At 41.6% G+C, this 19,219-nt stretch overlaps 1 protein-coding gene across 1 annotated transcript; it reads right to left on the minus strand.

Moving 5' to 3' along the window:
- Positions 1-664: 664 nt before the first annotated feature.
- pcp4a (Purkinje cell protein 4a) lies at positions 665-18,155 on the minus strand. The gene is made up of 3 exons (XM_010747865.3): positions 17,915-18,155; positions 5,407-5,458; positions 665-1,659 (listed from the first exon to the last, which is right to left on the minus strand). Exons 1-3 carry the CDS (start codon positions 17,921-17,923, stop codon positions 1,529-1,531), a joined length of 192 nt encoding a protein of 63 aa, XP_010746167.3. The 5' UTR covers positions 17,924-18,155; the 3' UTR covers positions 665-1,528.
- Positions 18,156-19,219: the final 1,064 nt, after the last annotated feature.

The raw sequence follows: 19,219 nt of genomic DNA on the forward strand, positions 1-19,219 counted from the left end.
ATATTTTGTGAAATATCTAAAGCAGCTTTGCTCTTTAATTAACAACTGATGTGGCGTCATTCCACCACTTAGGAGATTCTTCTCGACGTATCTTCTGGAGAGATATTTAGTGTCTTCATTTTGCAGAGGTTTGTTCTTTAAATGATCTGTGTTACGTTCAGCAGTGAAGGATGAAGCCATGTGACGTTGGTGCTGCGGTGGCCTAAACTTGAACCACACATGTAGGAGCGACACTCCTGGAGGTGCGTGGATGTACTGTGTGGACTTGTTATTGCACTTCCTGGAGGCATTTCTAAAAAAAAATCAATCCAATTCAGTTAATGTGCAATATATATGCAGTTTGGTTTGTAAAAAAAAAAAAAAAAGGCCATGCAAAACCATCAGTACAGCAGATCTTGATCTCTTAACTGTACGGACTACAGTATGCGTGGAGGTCTACTGCAGCGGTGATTGAGTTCATCGAAAGGTCAGTTCATTCATCTCAAATGCTTATTCAGCCTTTTGTTTGAAAGCAGGTTGTAATAGTTTGTGATGAATCTATTTCGATACGATCAACTGCACATGCTGATAAAGTGTAGAGGGACTCATCTGCTGACCGCAACAGTTTGAAACAATAGAGAGTAAATCAACTTCTTTCCAACGTCTTTATTTATTTTTCTGCATATGTGTGTGTGTGTGTGTGTGTGTGTGTAAGTTGCATGCATATTTGTGTGTGCTTGTACAGTATACACGTGTGAGCCAACTGAACAATGACAGATTATTTAAAATCACATTTAAAAGATGAAAAATAATAATAAATCACAGGCAACGGCATCTACAGCCTCTACAAAGACACACAGCTCGGAGAACGTTGGCGTCGTCAGATGAGGTGATGGAAGAGGAAGGGGAGACCTCCGACGTCGGATTACAAATTAGACATTGATTTGATTTTAAAAGCAACAGTCATACAGCGGCGTGAAAGCACTGGGATCATTTTACCCAGCCAGGAGGGAAATGCCATTAACAGACGTCTAATTGAGCTGAAAAAAAAAAAAATCTTTCGATTGCGACGCCTCGCTGAGACTGTCGATGAAATCGTGACCCAGGTTAAATCACAGCGATGCAGCGTGGCTTTATATTCCCCCTGAACTAAAGATTTAACTGTATGAGGAGACTTATTTTAGTTTGTGGTTAACATGGCTATATTACACTGAATGTGTCATACGAAAAAATATTAAACTTCAAGCTCTACTGCAGCTACACTGTGAAGTGTCATTGAAAATCATAGGAAAGATTTAAATACATACACCCAGAATCTGATAATGTATCATTTTTCTATATAATAGTTTCATAATTACACGCACACTTTCACAAAGATACTATTTACCCCCCCGCGCCTGAATCACCCCACTCCAGCTCTCCACCTTCAGGAATCCCACCCCCAACCCAACCTTTCCTTTTTTTTCAGTTCATGACGGTGCAGTTTGATTGACATGCAAGACCAGGCCCAACATCAAGTGGCAAACGGCGCTGACGCTCGCCCCCCGCTCTAAGACTTCACATCCTGCTTCTTTTTCTGGAATTTCCTGAACTGAGACTGGATGGCCACGGCCGCCTTCTCGGTCTCCGGGTTTTCCATGTCGATGTCAAAGTCCTCGGGGACGTTGTTCTTCTTTTCATCTGCGGTGAGGAGAGGGGAGAAAAAGAAAATGATGTGAAGATGATAGGACTGATGTGTCTCAGTGGCCGTATGAATCTCCAGGAGTGAAGTTCACGAACTCTTGCAGATTGCAGATATCCCTCAAGTTGCCTAGAAGACACTTCTAGCTTCCTCGGGGTGACGGTCTAATATTTTCATCCAGTGCAAACACAATAAACTAAGAAGGGGGCTACTGATAACTAATATTTTAGATTATTTGATACAAAGGGAAGAAACTCAGAATCATTTTACATAAACATAAAAGGAGTCATAAAACGTGCAACAAAAATACATTGCAGGTTTTACAGGCAGTTGTTGCCGTGTTAAAGCAGTGACCTTATTCATGTCAGGCGTAAATGTCATTACAGATGTCTGACATTCAATAAAGAGACAGTACAGACGCCCACGTATCGACAAACGAGGCTAATGAGGCAACCGCTTTCCAGAGTCTGATAGAGAAGACGGTGGTCTCTCCTCTAATGGTCCATCTATAAATTAGGCGTCATCTTTAACATGTATTACAGTCAAACTTCTTTTTTAATATTCAGACCACCTTCTTTAATCCTGCTGAGCGGAGAGAATGAGACATGCTTCGATGAAAGGAAAAAGAAGACGTTAAGTGCTCAAACACATGAAGCAGGTACGTGATTAAAACCAGGTTCAGTTTTATGGGACGTGAACGGTAACGTCGTTGCCATGCAGGACGGTGCTCCGTGCATGACCGTGCTGACCTGCTGTGCGAGGTGTGCGCCTTTTTCAAATGGCCTACTTACGTTTAGCTGCAACCTTTTTCTGACCTTGGAGTCCTTGGATGACACATGTGACAATGAAAACAAATTTATGATTGCAGAAGCCACACAAACCTCACACACACACACACACACACAGGATCGATGCCCTTATACCTCCAGCTCTTATAAACCAGCCACTTCACCGTTTCAGTTTTGTATTGTGCTGCTACATGAATGAATCAAATTGCCCACAATGGATGATGGGACTATTTCCATAAAGGGTTTGCGAAAGGTCACGTTTAAATTGGTTCCTGTGTGATATAAAGCTACCTACGAATGTATGGACTGTGATTGATGAAGGCCGAGTCTAAAGAATACTGAGCAATCAAAACACAGAGAGGTGACCTGTTAAGACTTCCCGACCCCCCGGTATGGGTTGCGACAATTCACACAGCCTTCTTGATTTTAAGGAGTGTAAGAAAATGAAAAGTTCTTGTTTTTCTCGCATTTTATTCTTTTTAAGTTTAGATTATTGTTATACAGAACATAAGGGCACGGTGAAGACCTGAACAGAAGCTGTATTTACTGACTCTCTGACTTGCATCAGAAAAGTATGCAAAGAGCTCAGCAGTGAGAAGAAAACAACGACTGCCCAGAAGTTTTCCAAATCACTTATCTGACACAAACGTTCTGCAGTCACTGCCTTCACTGTTTGGCTTAATTGGACAGCTCATCAGCTGTACTGTACTGTGTTAGTGTTGCATTGAATTTAATATGAAATATCTATAAAATATGTCACTTCAGTCAAGGGTCGTTTGAGTTTACTCAATGATAGAAAAGAGGGAAAAGAAAAACTGATCCAGTTCGACTCCAGTGTATTAACAAGCAATGGAAAATGAAACACACTCATTCCCACAAAGTGTGAGGTATCTGTGTCCATAGAAAAAGGGTAAGTTATTGATTTTCATACAGACATGACGCCCTTTCAGTCAATCCCAACAGGTCATGACACAAGTCACTGTGCAGGTGCATAAAAAAACTGTGTTATTTACTGTGTGAGGACGTCACAGCGTTGTGTTTAAGTGGTGCTCTGTATTTAAAAAAAAAAAGTAGATTGTTACTAGGCAACAAAGCAGGAAAAACTGGAGAAAAAGTGTTGATACTGCAATGAAATATTTACTTCTAGTATAATTTATTGTATTTTTACTTCATAAAATGACTTTGTAAAGTATTTCTAGGACCCTCATAAATTTGTAGGCCTTGAAAAATTTGCAAAAGCAGTTGATAGGCACATTGTTGAACCCCAGAGCGTTCACCCAAGGTGTTACCGTACAATTCTGAAGCAAGATATTTATAAAAGATTCACTGAGGGAACCTTGAACTCATGTGGAGCTCGACAACCTTCTTCTTTTCTTGGCAGGAAAGCTGTTACAAACTGTTGAAACTGGAAATTCTCAGTGGCAAAATAAGGTGGAATTATGTGTAAATGTGATTCAAATGTGTCTTTGCTGTACAAAAGATTAATTTCCTAAACTATAATTAATTGGAGAGAATTAGACTTCAGTCACTCTCCTGAAACAAAAACAACGGAAAGAAGAAAAAAGGTGTGAAAATGGGTAAATGTCAAATGAATTCACGTCTCTATCAAATTCAATTACACTGCCTAAAATCCCCCAAATCACCAGTGGGATGTTTCCCTCCGGACTGAGCTGCATTACACTTCATCATCCCACAAGTTGGGACAGAAATCCATTTCAACACGGGGTCTTAACACTGTTATCAGCAGCCCCAGAGAGAGAGGAGAGGTGACACATGGTCTCCAGGTACATGGGGCTGTTTTCTGTGCTGAATGGGGCTATGGAGCCATTTAGCGGTGAATGGGCTGCTATTAACCTGCTAGATCCATTGTGTTAGGAAAGAGGTTGACTTCAAGGAGTGGAGGAGATTACAGCCGGTGATTCCTCCGTGTATTGTATCATATGATGCCATGAAACCTAATTTTGTAAATGTGCAGACTGCAAAAAGCACTTACAAGATATGCGGTATCTGCTTGCATGGTTGAAACGAGGAAAGAGCCAGTAACACGACACAACCTGCTGAATGTTTATTCATGACGACATATCAGCTTTTTTTCAAACTGATTCACATACGTCCCACCTCAGCTGAGGTCATGAAAAAAGCCATTCACCGGTCTAAGGTTCATTAGAAACAGGCCTTTTGTTCTTGCATACTCTAAATTTGCCAGGATGACAGTTCTGCACTTAACACCATTTATGAATTTCAAAGGATCCTGCCAAGTACTGTGAGCCCAATTTTACCGTTTAGAACTCAGGGGATTTGAATAACATTATTATGCCATGGCCCAGTTTTGCAAAGTAGGTCTTCCTGTGAATTGTTACCACGGTGGAGAGAGGAAACCTTATTATTTTCATAACCACTGTGATATCCTGTTTCTTATGCAAAAGCAGAAAAGAGATGATGTACACTAGCTATTCTGTCAGATTTTCTCAGGTCTCACAATCAGTAATACTAGAATAAACCTGTGATAATAAAGACCATCGCTGCTTTAATTCAAAGTGTATTTTAGGATTTTCTGTTTGGAGAGAAGATTTCTTTCCATAAAGAAGCAGCTTGCAGGTATGAAATCAGCTCTGTGCAGACTTAAATAAGTACTGCATGAATGAATATGAGATTTTGGATGTACACATAATGGTGTCATCTGCAAACAGACGAGTACTGCGCTCATAGCTGACTGGATGATCATTTATCAATACAGAAAACATAATTTTATTTGTCATACATGCAGAACAGTCAGTAAAACAGTCTTAGTTTGTGTTTGCAACTTGAGTCTATCGTTCAACCTAACAACTTTTCACTGTAACCAAAGTGCAAAGCTTTGTTCAGTTACTCTGTGTAATCTAACTGATGTATGCACGGCACATGCTCTGGTAAAAAAACAACTTATCAGTAATATTCCCCATGGTTCTCTCTCTTTACCTTGGCCAGCAGATGGTTTGGTGCTTCCAGTTGTTGCTGCAGATGCTTGTCTCTGCAAAGCAAAGAGAGAAAAACATAATTCTCATTAAGATGAATGGAAAAAACATGTAATTATGGGAGTAATGAAAAATCTTCGGTCTTCGTCGGTAACGTAAAGTATCACAGGAAGTCATCGTCACACTGAACATGTTACGGGAGAGTCTCTGGAGCTGTGATGAGAAATGTTGATCTATAATCCACGTTATGTGCAGCGGAGGCATGTTTACTCCGCCTGCTCTAACAGTTCCCGACTGGTGCTGCTCTGCAACATTACAAGATGCACTCAGCTCTGAAAATACAAGCTTACAGTAGTGTGTGTGTGAGAAGGTTTGCTGCAGTTGCATCATTGAGATTTTAAATTTTTTATCTGCAGTGAGAATTTCTGCATCACGCTCTGTGTCAGTTAGCATCCTGTGTTTTCCAAGATCAATGTGGTATCAATACAAAGGCATAATTCATAAAACTGAGCGTGGGTGTGATTTGATTCAGAGCATATTGTATTTCACAGATTCGTCTGCCTGGCATCTCTCCATCTTGCAAAACTCAGCCTGAATTATTTATCCTGTGCTTCCAATGAGTTTTAAAAATGACAGAGTAGTTTTATGAGACAGTCGGGGAACAAAGCAAAATAAGAGATTCTACATCTTCCCATGTCCCAACGTGCCATCACCAAGAGCCAGCCGAAGAGAAACTTGTTTGGCAGCGCGGCCATCTGTTTTTCTGTTTACACGCAGAACTCGGAGTGAGTCAATGCCGCTGGGAATCCCAGCACCCCGCTGGCTCTCATCTGCTTGATCACGCTTTGGTATTCAGTGGGGCAGGAGCGGTGCCACACAGTGATGGTGGCGCCATACATCACACCTCCACCCACAAGGACATAAGCCAGCATTCAGTGGCAGTTGGGGCGGACGTCCGGGAGCCAGAGCAACAATAATGTTTGAGCGATCGCCGGTAGACGCGGTGCAATATCGAGAAATCAAGACGAATGCGCTACAAGCTGAGTTGAACTTTCTGATGGTCACATTTTCCTTTTTCTCTTTTCACATCTGTTATTTACATTATTCTCTTCTTACATTATTATTATTCTCTCTCCTGCTTCAGCATTTAGCTTCAACAGCACTCCTATACTAAACAAAAAACAGATGGACCAACAGATATGAGAGGAGCGAATCCAAATTTTAAAAAATGAAATAATTCAGCTTTTCATATTCATAGACTTCATGAGGAAGCTAAAAAATCTTCCTGATCACACTAACAGGAGGTGCGGGAGCTATTTATGTCTGTGGTGGGCGACCGCGTTGTGATGAAAGTATCTTACTATTTATTTTTGTCTTTTAACTGTGATGTAAAGTCATCCTGAGTGTCGAGGTGAAACATTTTGGTTTGTATTTATCCAGCATTCGTGCGATAAAGCCTCAAACATTCAGCCCGGATTCATCAGTAATATGGTAAACTGAATTTAACCATGTGAAATAGTTCAACGCTTTGCAAGACAAATCTGTTCTAATCTTTGGGTTTTCAGATTAGAGAGGTCAGAGGTCACCGACTGGACAGCAGCTGGCAGAGATTCAGTCATGCCTGAAAACCAACAATAATGTAGCCATGTTCTTTTACGAAGAGTGAATCCTCATCTTGCACTCATCTTTTCTTTCCTTTCTCTATAGTACTTAGATCATCACCCTCCCCTCCAACCCCCTCCCACTCTCCCTCGCTCTCTTTCTGCCTGGATACAGTCGGAGCTTGCATAACAAGTCCAGTCCTAATGTGCACGGGGATAACTCTCCACGCTTTAGCACTATTCCCCCTGCTCCTTGCTCGGTTTTTTTTTTCCTCCTCTCCAGTGGAGGCTCCATATCCCTTAATTTCACCACATCCTTTGCTTTGCTGTGCCTGATAAACACAGCAAGGCAACAGCAAGAAGAAAAGTATTTTGCATAAAAATTCATAAGAGGATTTTAGGAAGCCATGAGTGAATTTCAAATGAGATATTTGTCATGGCCCATCTCGGTCTTTGCTCAAGCTTGGCACAGCTTGATTCTCACTTCTTCTTGCAGCATGGTCTGTTTGCACACGGCATTTTAAACAAAGAATATTGAACGGTAAGAGAAGAGAAAACAGTAGTCGAGCAGGTGCAGCACTGCTGATGTTTGCCTTTTTTTTTTTTTTTTACTCTGGCTTAAAATCGTGTACACTGGAGGATATCGCAGCTGTATCACGTTTCCTCAGACTGTGAACATGCAGCACGGACGACAAACTGTCAGAAGCAAAAAAACTTCATCATGTTTGAGGTGTTTCATCTTTGGCAGGATGGATGTTTCAGTCTTCATAAAGCTGAAGGAGAGCGTCTGTGCATTGCAATACACAGCAAAAACCTAAAACCTAATTCCCAGAAAGCACAACACCAAAAAATCAAAGTTGAAATGTGTCTGGACACAAACTGAAGGTATTCTGACTATCATAGAAAACCTGAAACGATCCGGTCCAAATGAAAAACGTCAGTCAAAGGACCGAGAGAGAAACATTCAGATACATGCATCAGCTGTCACTGTAGCACATCTGATCTCCTCTCTGTCTACGGCCGTCCAACTTTCCATTAACCCTCACACCTGTCAGCTGTGACCTTGACTTCAGCTCATCTCTGTCTCATTTAAAGGGATCACACGATAAACACGAGGAGCTGGCAGGGGGCACCAAGCTGTGATGCCTGCTATCATGATGATTAACGCACGCGGAGAGCAGGTGCCACAGGGGCTTTTGTGGTGTGTATAATTAGAAAGATTGAAGAAAAGAAGGGGAAGAAGAAAACTTTTAGAAATACCGCTGATTAAAATGCTTTGTTGAAGGCTTAACAACAGATAAAACAGATCAAATCAACAGCAGTTGGAGGTAAGAAGTCGAGAAGTAAGTCCTTTTTAAAAAGAGTTTTGAAGGATGATTTGAAAGATGAGATTTGGCCGGGCTAAGCCTCTCAGGCAGGTCGCTGATGTCGCAGATTAATCTACATTTTGGGGGCAGCCAATTGAGACCTAAATATTTTTAATCAAGGCTTTGGAACAATGTGTGATGCAATGACACAACTATCAATGTGCTGAAGCTGTAGTGAGGAGCATTTTATGCAAATAACCGGCCACCATTGTATCAGCCTAAATCACCCAGTGTGACCACAGCAGAGATCAGCATTGCATTACTGTCACCCTGGAGTTTCCCTTAAATTATTTTCCGGGTATGGTGACTGGCAGTAAATATTCTCAGTGCTGCAGATGTGATGAATTACAAAACTGTCTCCAGGGAAGTCATTTGCCAGTTTTCAGCTGATATACAGTAAAGCTTATGTTGGTAAGATTGGTCAGATTTTGAGTGCAACACTCCAACAAGTTCACCAGATCCCCATCAGCATTCCTTCATCTACCATTTAAAATAATCTTATAACACTGACTCATGATTTTGGGGTGCTGATGTCCTCAAACCGCCCACTCCAGCCCTCCGAGTTCCCACCTTGTGTTTGTCCTGCCCTTAATCACTCACACCTGTCCCTGATTTCCTCATTACCCCGTGTATTTAAGCCTTTTTTTTTGCCAGATTGTTGGTGTCCGTCGCTTTTCAGGGTGTGTTTTGTATCACACGTGTTTTTGTCCCTCTGCCTGCCGTTAAAGACTGTTGACCCCTCATACCTGCGTCCCGAGTGTTGCATTTGAGTTCTGTTCCTGTGCTGTGTAACAGTGTCATGCACTGTTCACCTGTATGCAGCCAAAAGCCCCGCTCAAACGTGACTGCTCAGTAATACCTGGACTACATATGGAGACCCAGAATGCTCCTGTTACCAAATTCTTCTCTCCTTCCTGCAAATTCTGCATTCATACGCGGATATCGGTTCAACTGCAGAGTTGATTCACTGTGCTTTCAACATACTGTTGTTGTGCAGATATTGCAGGAAATGCAAGCAAGAAATGGAAAAGTTGTCATTGATTGACCTGTTTGTCTTTGTAAAATGGTTTATAATCGACCTGTACAGTCACTTGTGACATTATATTTTGCTTTGAATCTTCCTGTTGAGTTCACTGAACATATCCAGTCTGAATTTTCTGTAATAGTCTTTTTTTTATTTCTTATTCCCAGGCCTGCCAGACAGTCCAGCTCCTCATTATAAAGCTGGACGAAAGGAGATTTTAAATCTCACATGCCTTCAGTGCGACTAACGTGGCAAACTAAACTAAACCCGACGCAGTTTTGCCTGCTGGAGTTTGAGCTTGTGTACAGCTTGTGCAGAGATGCCGTGCTGTCACAGTTCCCCGAGGAGGAGCTGCAGTGTTTGCCTGCTTCCAGTCCCATATGCTGGAGACGGAGAGAGTTTGACAAATGGATGGCGATGATGATAATTACAGCGCTAATGATGATGTCCTTCTTTACAGTGCGTGTGCCACATATTGCTCTGGTCTGCCACGGTTAATGTACAAAAGCTAAAAAAAAAAAAAAAACACTAGAAATGATTATTTTGTTCTCCCTTGAGCTGCTGGAATCGAATCCAGGAATAGTTTTACATTAATTTCTCCCTCGTGGCAGCATGCACCATGCTCAGATATATGCATCTGTCACAAACAGAGTGTCCAAAACATCAATATCAGCCAGTAAAGCCCAGATTGGTTTGACAATAGATAGAAACACAAGAAACCGTTAAATATGAATGCTCTTTTACTGCTACACAAAACCAGATGTTAGCAAATATATTTGGTACTAAAACATGTCCAAGGCAGTCCTTTAAATATTGCATTTAATATTTAAGTCCATTTCAATACGTTTTTATTATTTCTGTCGGCTGATTTAGAACAGAAACGGATTCTTGGACTGCTATTGGTGCAGAGTGCATCCATACAGATGAATTATATACAGCTGTCAGTCTGCAGCAGATTGTTTTTCAGTATGAGCAAAGGCTCAGATTCATTTCAGCTCATCTCTATAAACAGATATCTCCATACGAACACGATGCATTTTTAAACAAGCCAATAAAGAGCTAAACCGTCATCCATCAGGTGATAGTCGATGGATTCTGAGATTACATTTCCTCCATTGTGTCCTGCCTTCCTTTGCTGTTTACCTGCATGCAACCAAAGCCGAATGATCAAACGTGATTGGTAAAGACTACAAACAGGAAGCAGAATTGGAGGGTGGGGGCTATTTTTGGTTCTTATGGCAGCTCGGACTCCCCAAAGAGACCTCATGCTGCACTCAGGATCTATTAACAATTTAACAAGAAGACAGCAAAACTAGGTCACAGACAGCTCATCCCAGCACCATTACAACTCCTTAGCAGCTTCCCCACCACCAGACTGGGAACAGGGATGACAGCGTGTACGAGTGACACCGCTGAGTGATGATTGACTGAACGAGCAACATGACGCCACATTGATGGACTGTACTCTGTGTCCAAAATGACTTTTCTGTAAAAAACCACCCCTAGGTGATTTAAAAACAGTTGAACAGCGACTTCTTTGATGACGTGACATACAGTAGATACATGACATCAGAGCACAGGTTTAAAACAGAGTTTCTTTTATTTGTTTCGAGAGTAAAGGGCACATTACGGCTCTCTCCCACAAAACAAGGCTCAGCTTTTACCGCAACACAACGAGACGTCATTCAGCAGGCACTACATGCAAGTTCATGGAAGATTACTCTGTAACATCAATGCTGTGTTTCTATTTACTTTAGGAAATAACCTGTCTGTGTCCTAAATGTTTAACCACAATAATACCTTGAATGATACCTTGAATAATACAATTAACTCCAAAAACTCCAATCAATACAGCTTCTTGCATTGCTTTAGCAACAAAGCTGTTTTCAATCTCAAGAGTCTTCAGCCACTCATGCACTCCGCATGCTTTGAACTAACTGCTGACATCAGCATGCCAACATACTCACAGTGACAATGCCAGCAGCTAGTAGCGAATTACCAGCGTGGCGAAACCCCAACAGTGAGAGAAATGTCTCACCGGACCAGAAGCCCATTTGTCTGAAAGTCTGTTAACCCCAAAACAGACGTGAAGGCACGCTGCCCTGAAAATACCAACAAACAAAGCGTGGAATACAGATTTGTTGGTCCACCATAAACTCTTCACGCCAAGGTGGGGCAAAATGTGACACTGGCATCCTCTAGTGCAGTAAAAATTTATAATAATAAATATGCAACGTCCAGGTTAGACTTTCAAAATAAAGCTTGCAATGTTTCCTTCGTGGGCATTGCACCATGGCAGTCCCTACATTTTATTTATTTTCAGAGCAGGTGATCACATGCGGACATAACAATACATATGGACATGATTTAGCAGTAAACACAACATACATCAAATAATCTGAGGCTGATTTAGTGGACATGAATTAACTTTGACCTGATGATGTCAGAAGACATGAAAACTCTCATATTGTTGCAATTCATCCTTCTGTGTCATGAATTTAACAGCAATCCATCTAATATTTGTCGAGATATTTGAGTCTGGACCAAAGTGATGAACCACAGAGTACATCATGGATGTTCTGTCATTCTCTCTAAGGATAGGAGTTTTTTCAGTTAATACAAAAGTATTACTTTTAAATATTACCGCCCATGTGCAATGAATTTGTTAACACATTGTAACAATAGCTCTTTGTGTGTGTGTAGTTCAGAAAGCTGTCGCTGTGTCTCTGCATCTGTCAAAACAGCCAAAAATTAAAAAACACTGGACTCCGGTGTGATGAATTTGTTCATTGTTCTCTCGTATGAATCCATTACCACGACGAAGCATCTGCTACTCACCTTTCTGTGCCAATAACAATAACAGCAGTCCATTAGCAACACGCCAGCAAAATATCTGAACTGTAAGTTGGTGTAAGGTTGTAAAATGTCACCTTAAATCTGTTATGTAAAAAAATAATGGCAGTTTTTTCCCCCCTCTCTCATGCATTAAGAAGCTTTATCATACAGTCAGAATATGAAAGCTGGCTGACCTCCTTATTCATCTTTATCTGATGCTGACGTGTTCACTAATTAAAATGAGTTAGTTAAATCTCCATACTTCAATTTAATTGGTGGTATAAATCACGAGGACGGTTTTCTAGTGGTAGAAAAGGAGTCAAACATAATGACTGATAAAGCCTCGAAACAACGGCTATGTTTAGTCATTGTTATAATGTGCATACTTTATAATCTTTGAAGCGGTTATGGTAAAGCGTTGATGATTACATATGGGTGTAAGGGGATGGTTAGGCGTTGGTCACATGACTCTAATCGTTTCTGCTTTAACAGCCACTGAAATGTATTTACTCACCGCTATAGTTCAATTCAATGTGTATTTATTTAATGAGATTATCACAGACCATAAAGCAAAGACAAAGGGTTATTGTGGAAATCAATATATATATATAAAACGCTCATCTTCTTATTGGTTTGAGCTGCCTAAGATATCTGCTTCCACCTCAATGCAATGGAGGTGAATGGTGTTTTGTTTGTGGTGCCCACAGCATCGAAAAAATTATTAAGAAATCTATCACACGTGTCTTTTTAGTGTCTCTATTACTCAATAATTTGAACATTGGAGCTACTTTATACCAGAAACAAATGGTTATGATGGAAACTGTCGACGGTCTGTTGGATTATTCAAAGTATGAAGGGGACCCTGTTTCTGAAAACCAAAACTAACTGCATTGCTAGGGGTGAGTGAGATTTGTTCCAATTTGGGTAACGTGTCATTTTTAAATCTCACCAGCTCTGCTCTACCCGGTGGAAACTTCTTTCACAAACATACAACAGCATGAGGACGGTGCAGTTTGCCCTCCAGTTGGAGTTATTCAAGTAAAACTAATGGCATAGCAGCATGGTTCCCTAAAGAACATTAGCATGCATTAGACACAGTTGGGCCACCCAGCAGCATGCATGGTATAGAATATTCTTTCTTTTTTTTAAAAGCAACTGTAAATACTCTGAAGGCACAATTAAAAAGAGGGGGTACTGCTCTGCTGCACAAAATAACTTGAACTGCAGGGATCAGTTTGTACCTGCTCACAGATGGAGGGGCAGCGCTACAAGTGACTGAGAGGAGTGGCAGACCACGCCGGTGATGTCGAGTCAAACAGTTCATGATGAGCAGGTATTTTTATTCAGATTTACTCTAATTAGCTGGCTCATTCTGAGCGTGGCTTTATCGTGTGTGTGTCAGTTACAGGCAGCCGCTGAGGCGAGGTGAGTCCCGGGTCCCGTGGAGAGATTTGACTCTCCGTGCGGTTCCCCTGAGAAACGATGCGTGACGTATTCAGAGCCCTGAGGTAAATCTGTGAGCGTCTATGCAAAATATGATAATGCCATTACAGCAGCGATCCCGTCTTCGCGGTTTGAATATAGTCTGCTGGTATTCACTCTCGTGTTGACCAGTCACCCCTTACTCGCTGATGTTTGTCATTTTCCTCCCTGCAAAGCCCCTCAGAAGCCCGGATTACCCCCCCAGGCCGGGTTACAGCCACCACCAAAGCCTGCTGACAGTTTAGGTGGATTACAGATTATTTCAATGTAATCTCTGTTCATTGTTCAAAGCGGGATTAGGGTCAGTCTACATGCCTCACAACAAATCACAGAGAATCGCAGATTAAAACCTGTGTTTATATTTCAGGTCAGTAAGTGAGGAAAGGGAAAAAAAAATCCCTTAAACCGACACGCATCGAGTGATATTCGAACGTTTCCTGCTGAGCTGCAGAAGATTTTTCTTTCTAATCACCACTTTGGTCCGGATCTCAATCACTTCATCAGTCTTAAGTCAGCAAAAGGGAGTTTTAAGGAAAATCCATCCCCGGCCACTTTTCCCCAACTCAGCTTGTTGTTCCTTTTTCCATCGATCAGCAACTTTTCACACTCGTATCTCATTAATTTAATAAAAAGGGCTCGAGCCCACTTTGGATGATGAAACAAATGGCTTTGCCAAGTAGCCACCGTAGCCACCACTCTCACTGTAATTAAAGTATTGGGTAGGTGAACACACAGCAAGAGACCACTTAAATGTTGATGCAGTGATTGAAGGACAGGTCAATAATTATACAGATGACTAAGCGATTGCCATTTAATTATTAATGCGCTGCACAGGCCTCAGCAACATATACAGACATACAACGAAGTATTTCACCGTCGTAAAAAAAAGACTTTACATCCGGGGAGGCCTGTCAAAGTCTGCGAAAGCAAATGTCAAGCAGCACTTAGGCGCAGTGTGCTGCAATTAACCTGTGACAGAATTATAGAGACATTACAAGAAAACCGTATTTCCACTTCCGTCCAGAGTGTTATTTGCATCAGCTTTTAGCAGCGGCTGGGGTTTTCCACTAAAAGCTTTCGCGTGTTGCAAAATTTAAAATCAAATAGTGTCAGATATATGAACACAGACATGTGAAAATGAAGGGATGAATCCGGTTTGTCATAACATGAGTCTCATTTTGCAGTTTCTCTCCATTATCTGATTGATTATGATTGTATATTATTATGTATTGCTACAAAAAAGATGAAATTGTGGCGATATAATTCAGGACAAAATAATCTCCTGGTTAAAACAAACCTTTGCAGTAACTCCCTCCCTTCCAAACAGATTAATTTAGATAATCTGATTAAACTCTTGACTTATCTGCAACCTTTCTAATCATTGGACTGCCCGTGTGTTTTTTGCTCTGCCAGGTTTTAGTGTAGCGATAACGCTGCATCGTCGCTCAGATCGAACAAAGCTACCATAATCAAACTAATATTATCCATCAACCTGAGGTTGCTTGGTTAATTTCTGGGTGTTGGAACAAACAGTCAATGTAAAGTCACTACTTTAAACTTGCATCAGTCAAAAAAATTAACTCTCACAATCTAATTAGGGGTCTAAGAGCCCTGATGGCGTCCCCTACAGGCTGTACTGCTGCTCACACTCCATGTGCCCAAAGTGATTTGACGATGACTGACTGACACTTCCTCACAGCACAGTGCTCTCACTGATGTGGACTAAGAACAAAGTAGATGATTCAAAAAATCCAGCCGAATTCAGAAACAACAAATTGTTGCACATTTACATATAAGACAGACACGGTCACAACATGTTTGTATGGTTAGCAGTGTGCTGCGTGAAACTAACAGGTACTGTGCTACAGGATGAATCGTTATCTTCTGCTGAAAACCTGAAGCAGAACTGACATATCCTGGCAACTGCACACACACACACACACACACACACACACACACACACACACAGTTGGCTGGAGCCTCTCCACTGAGTGCCATCTAATTAAAGTTTAGTTGAACAACCTGAGGCTTAAACAGAGGAGTAAAGTCTCCAGATGATCATGTAATCCAACCAGCACAGCTAATGACAGTGTGTTGCGTGTTAGTATTCGCATAAGATGCTTCAAAACATCATATCTTAATATTGCATGTAATAAAAAAGGATTTGTTTTTGTTTTTTTTGCGCTGAAATGCATCCTGTATGAGTTTGCGAGCGCACATCTCCAAAATGTTTTTGATTTCAGCCTCTGTGTTGCAGCCTGCAAGTGCAGAAATGTTCATCACTATGGTGACAGACCACACACATACCGTAAGCTTCTTTCACCACAGGAACCTCAAACCGCCTGATGTTTATGAACATGAATCAGCTGCAGCAACATCGACGAAGACTCAGCTATACTTTCATTTTGTCGCACTGATGAAATGACAACAATAGTGATTTTTAAGAACGCTACCAATGTTTACTAATGTGTCATCTTAAATATTTGATCAATCATGCCAGCAGTTACAGAGAAACGTGGCTTTAGGGATTTTTATAGACGTGATTATAAATAATATACTGGCCATAGTTGGCTGAGATGATAATATCGATGTTCAAGTGCCCCTAGAAAAACGAGCTGCTGTATATTTATATGACAAAGAGGCTAAATAATCCCTCAGGCTTTGAAGGCAGACGGTGAGCGGTAATTGAGCAAGTTTTGTCTCCATGCCGGACAGGTCACATCACAATGATCCAACACACGTTTGAATCTCCTCTCCTTCTGGGAAGAGTGCCAATTATCTTGATGAGCACCGGGGTACCATTAAAAACTTTGGTGCGAGTCTGACCAGAATAGAGGTGAGATCAGTGGAGTGTGGAGGAAGATGGGAGCTGCCACTGATTGATTTTTTTTTTTTTTTAATTATTCATTCAGACAAACGTACTCTTGTCTTGGCCTCGGCTCTTTATAGGCATATAAATCCATCACTGACATGAGATGCGACTGAATTTCCTGAGTTTTCCTGTGTGTAATGTCTTATTTATAAGACGCTAACTTCACTCTCTCTCCCTGCCTTACGCAAGGAGGTAGAAGACATGAGTGTATCGCACAAGTCTGCAATAAAAGATTCACAAGGACTGAAGTGGCAGCTGGTGTTCACAGCAGCACACGTCCTAAAAAACAAAAAGCAATTTCTTTTATTCAGTATGATTTTTCCTGCAACTACATAATAAAACTCCAGCTGCAGCTACAAGCCCCGGACAACACCATCCAACTACAGCAGCATACAGATTAAAAGCAGATCTGTATGTATCATCTGCCTCCAGTCAGTCCAGTTCCTTGGGGGTGAAGAAACTCGTGATAAGGTCTTATTGGAGCCACCGCTCCCTCGTGCGCCCTGTGAGAATGTTTTATTTCTCTGGGTTAGCAGCAAGCCCTGAATAATTCAGTGACTAGGGGATGCTTTAGCTGCCGGTGAATCGTCTTCCAGAGAAGATTCTTGCTGGGGTCCCTTTTTTAATCTCCACTGTGACATTATCAGAGACTCCACCTACAAGTTGTAGTGCCTCAGCCTCATGCAAAGATGCATGGACTAACCGTGCAGGTCTGAGTTTTTTAGTTTGGGGATGCCATATTTTGCATTTAATAACCTCATGGGCTGTCACACCTCCTGTCATTTGTCATTTTAAAGTTTGAGATTTAAGATCTGCTGCACATTTTTTTACCCTCATCCACCAAAAACCTCACAGTCCTCCACGTTAATCCTCCCTACTGGAGTCCTGTATGTCAGATCTGTAGGTTGGATGAGGGTTAATTTATGTTGTGCACAGTGCACATCAGTCACATCACAGCCATAAAACATGAGGAATAACTGCGGTGTGCATGTGGCAGGAAATATTGCATTAGAGGAACCGTGATTATGATTGTTATTACCAATAATCAGCAAGTTGAAGGCGATTTAAAAGCAAATATCGGACTTAATCACAACCGCGATCCATTCTTTAGTTACACAGCATGCAGCATCACATTTCACGATTATACACGAGCGAGAAAAGTCAAAGATTGAGCCGTTAAAAGTTCAGGTTGTTGGACGAAAGCGCGACGTTTAGGACGAATTGTTCTTTTACGCAAATGTCTCCATTTCTTTTTACGCACAGGTTTGTGCTGAAATAAGAGTTCACATGAAGCAGGAAAAGACGTTTGCAGCCTGCAAAGAAGCACCTACCTCACTCATGGCTGCGCTGTGCGTTGTCTCGCCGTGTGTGTGTTTGTGTGTGTGTGTGGATCCAGATATCTGTGATGCGCACCGGCCGGCTGGTACAAGTCCTCTCCGAAACGCTCCGCTCACACATGCGCTGCTTTTATAGCTCGGGCAGCCCCGCTCTCCTCAGCACATTTCCACGAAACCAATAGGCACGGGTCCTCCTCGTCTCCAGCTCTACGCTGTGTGGACCAGCCTTCATATTTTTTCAATAATCTGACACGTGTTTGGCTCTGTTTCTGTTTCTGCCGTCAGGTTGATGAAAAATCAAGTAAAATGCTGAAAATAATCTAAACAGGTTTAATAAATATCTTAACAGTTTGTGCACATGTTACAAGACCAACACATTAAATACTCTTGGAGCTTTGCCACAGCCTGTGGTTTCATCTTTTTGTTTGAGATACACAGAACAACATGAGTCATAAGGTCTTTTGCTGTTTCTGGACTTGTACATGCAGGCATCCCCCGCACTATTTTAAGAATTCACCCTCACGTGGACTTCTTCGGATGTTTTAGAGCTGTGAATCACACTGGATATATTTAGAGTTGATCACTGGGACACTGATAAACAGAAAATTCATTTATATTAGCCTAAATTGAAACATGGTACCCAAATCATCTCAAACTTGAATGTAGATGATCTGAGCAACTTTGACAAGAGCCAAATTGTGATGGCAAGACAACTGGGTCTCCAAAACTGTTCTTGATTTGCAGGTCAGTACCAGCAGTAAACCGGCAACAAGATCATGGGTGACCACGACTCATTGATGCACATGGGGAGCAAAGGCTCATCCATGTTGGTCCGATCCAACAGATGAGCTACTGTAGCTCAAACTGCTGAAAAAGTTCATGCTGGTTCTGGTAGGAAGGTGTCAGAACACACAGTGCATCGCAGTTTGCTGCAGATCCAGTCAGGGTGTCCATGTTGACTCATGTCCACTACCTGAAAGTGCCAACGAGCATCAGAACTGGACCATGAAGCAATGGAAGAAGGTGGCTTGGTCCACTTACCTGTGAATTATATGGCACCAGGATGCACTATGGATGTGGTGTGATGTTCTGTGGGGAACCGTTGGGTCCTGCCATTCATGTAAATATTACTTTGGCATGTACCACCTACGGAAGCATTGCTGCTGACCATGATCATGGTATTCCCTGATGGCACGGTCCTCTTTCAGCAGAGTAATGCACCCTGCCACATAAAAAAAATAGTTCAGGGATGGTTTGGGGAACACAACCAAGGTGTTGATTTGGCCTCCAATTGGGCAA

This window comes from Larimichthys crocea, chromosome XXII (assembly GCF_000972845.2).
Source record: "Larimichthys crocea isolate SSNF chromosome XXII, L_crocea_2.0, whole genome shotgun sequence".
Taxonomy (NCBI): Eukaryota; Metazoa; Chordata; class Actinopteri; family Sciaenidae; genus Larimichthys; species Larimichthys crocea.

Bases quoted from the DNA above. Each gene is read 5' to 3' on its own strand.
- pcp4a (XM_010747865.3), bottom strand. The intron at 1,660-5,406 runs GTAAAGAGAGAG...TCCTCACCGCAG, and splicing joins CAAACCATCTGCTGGCCAAG to ATGAAAAGAAGAACAACGTC.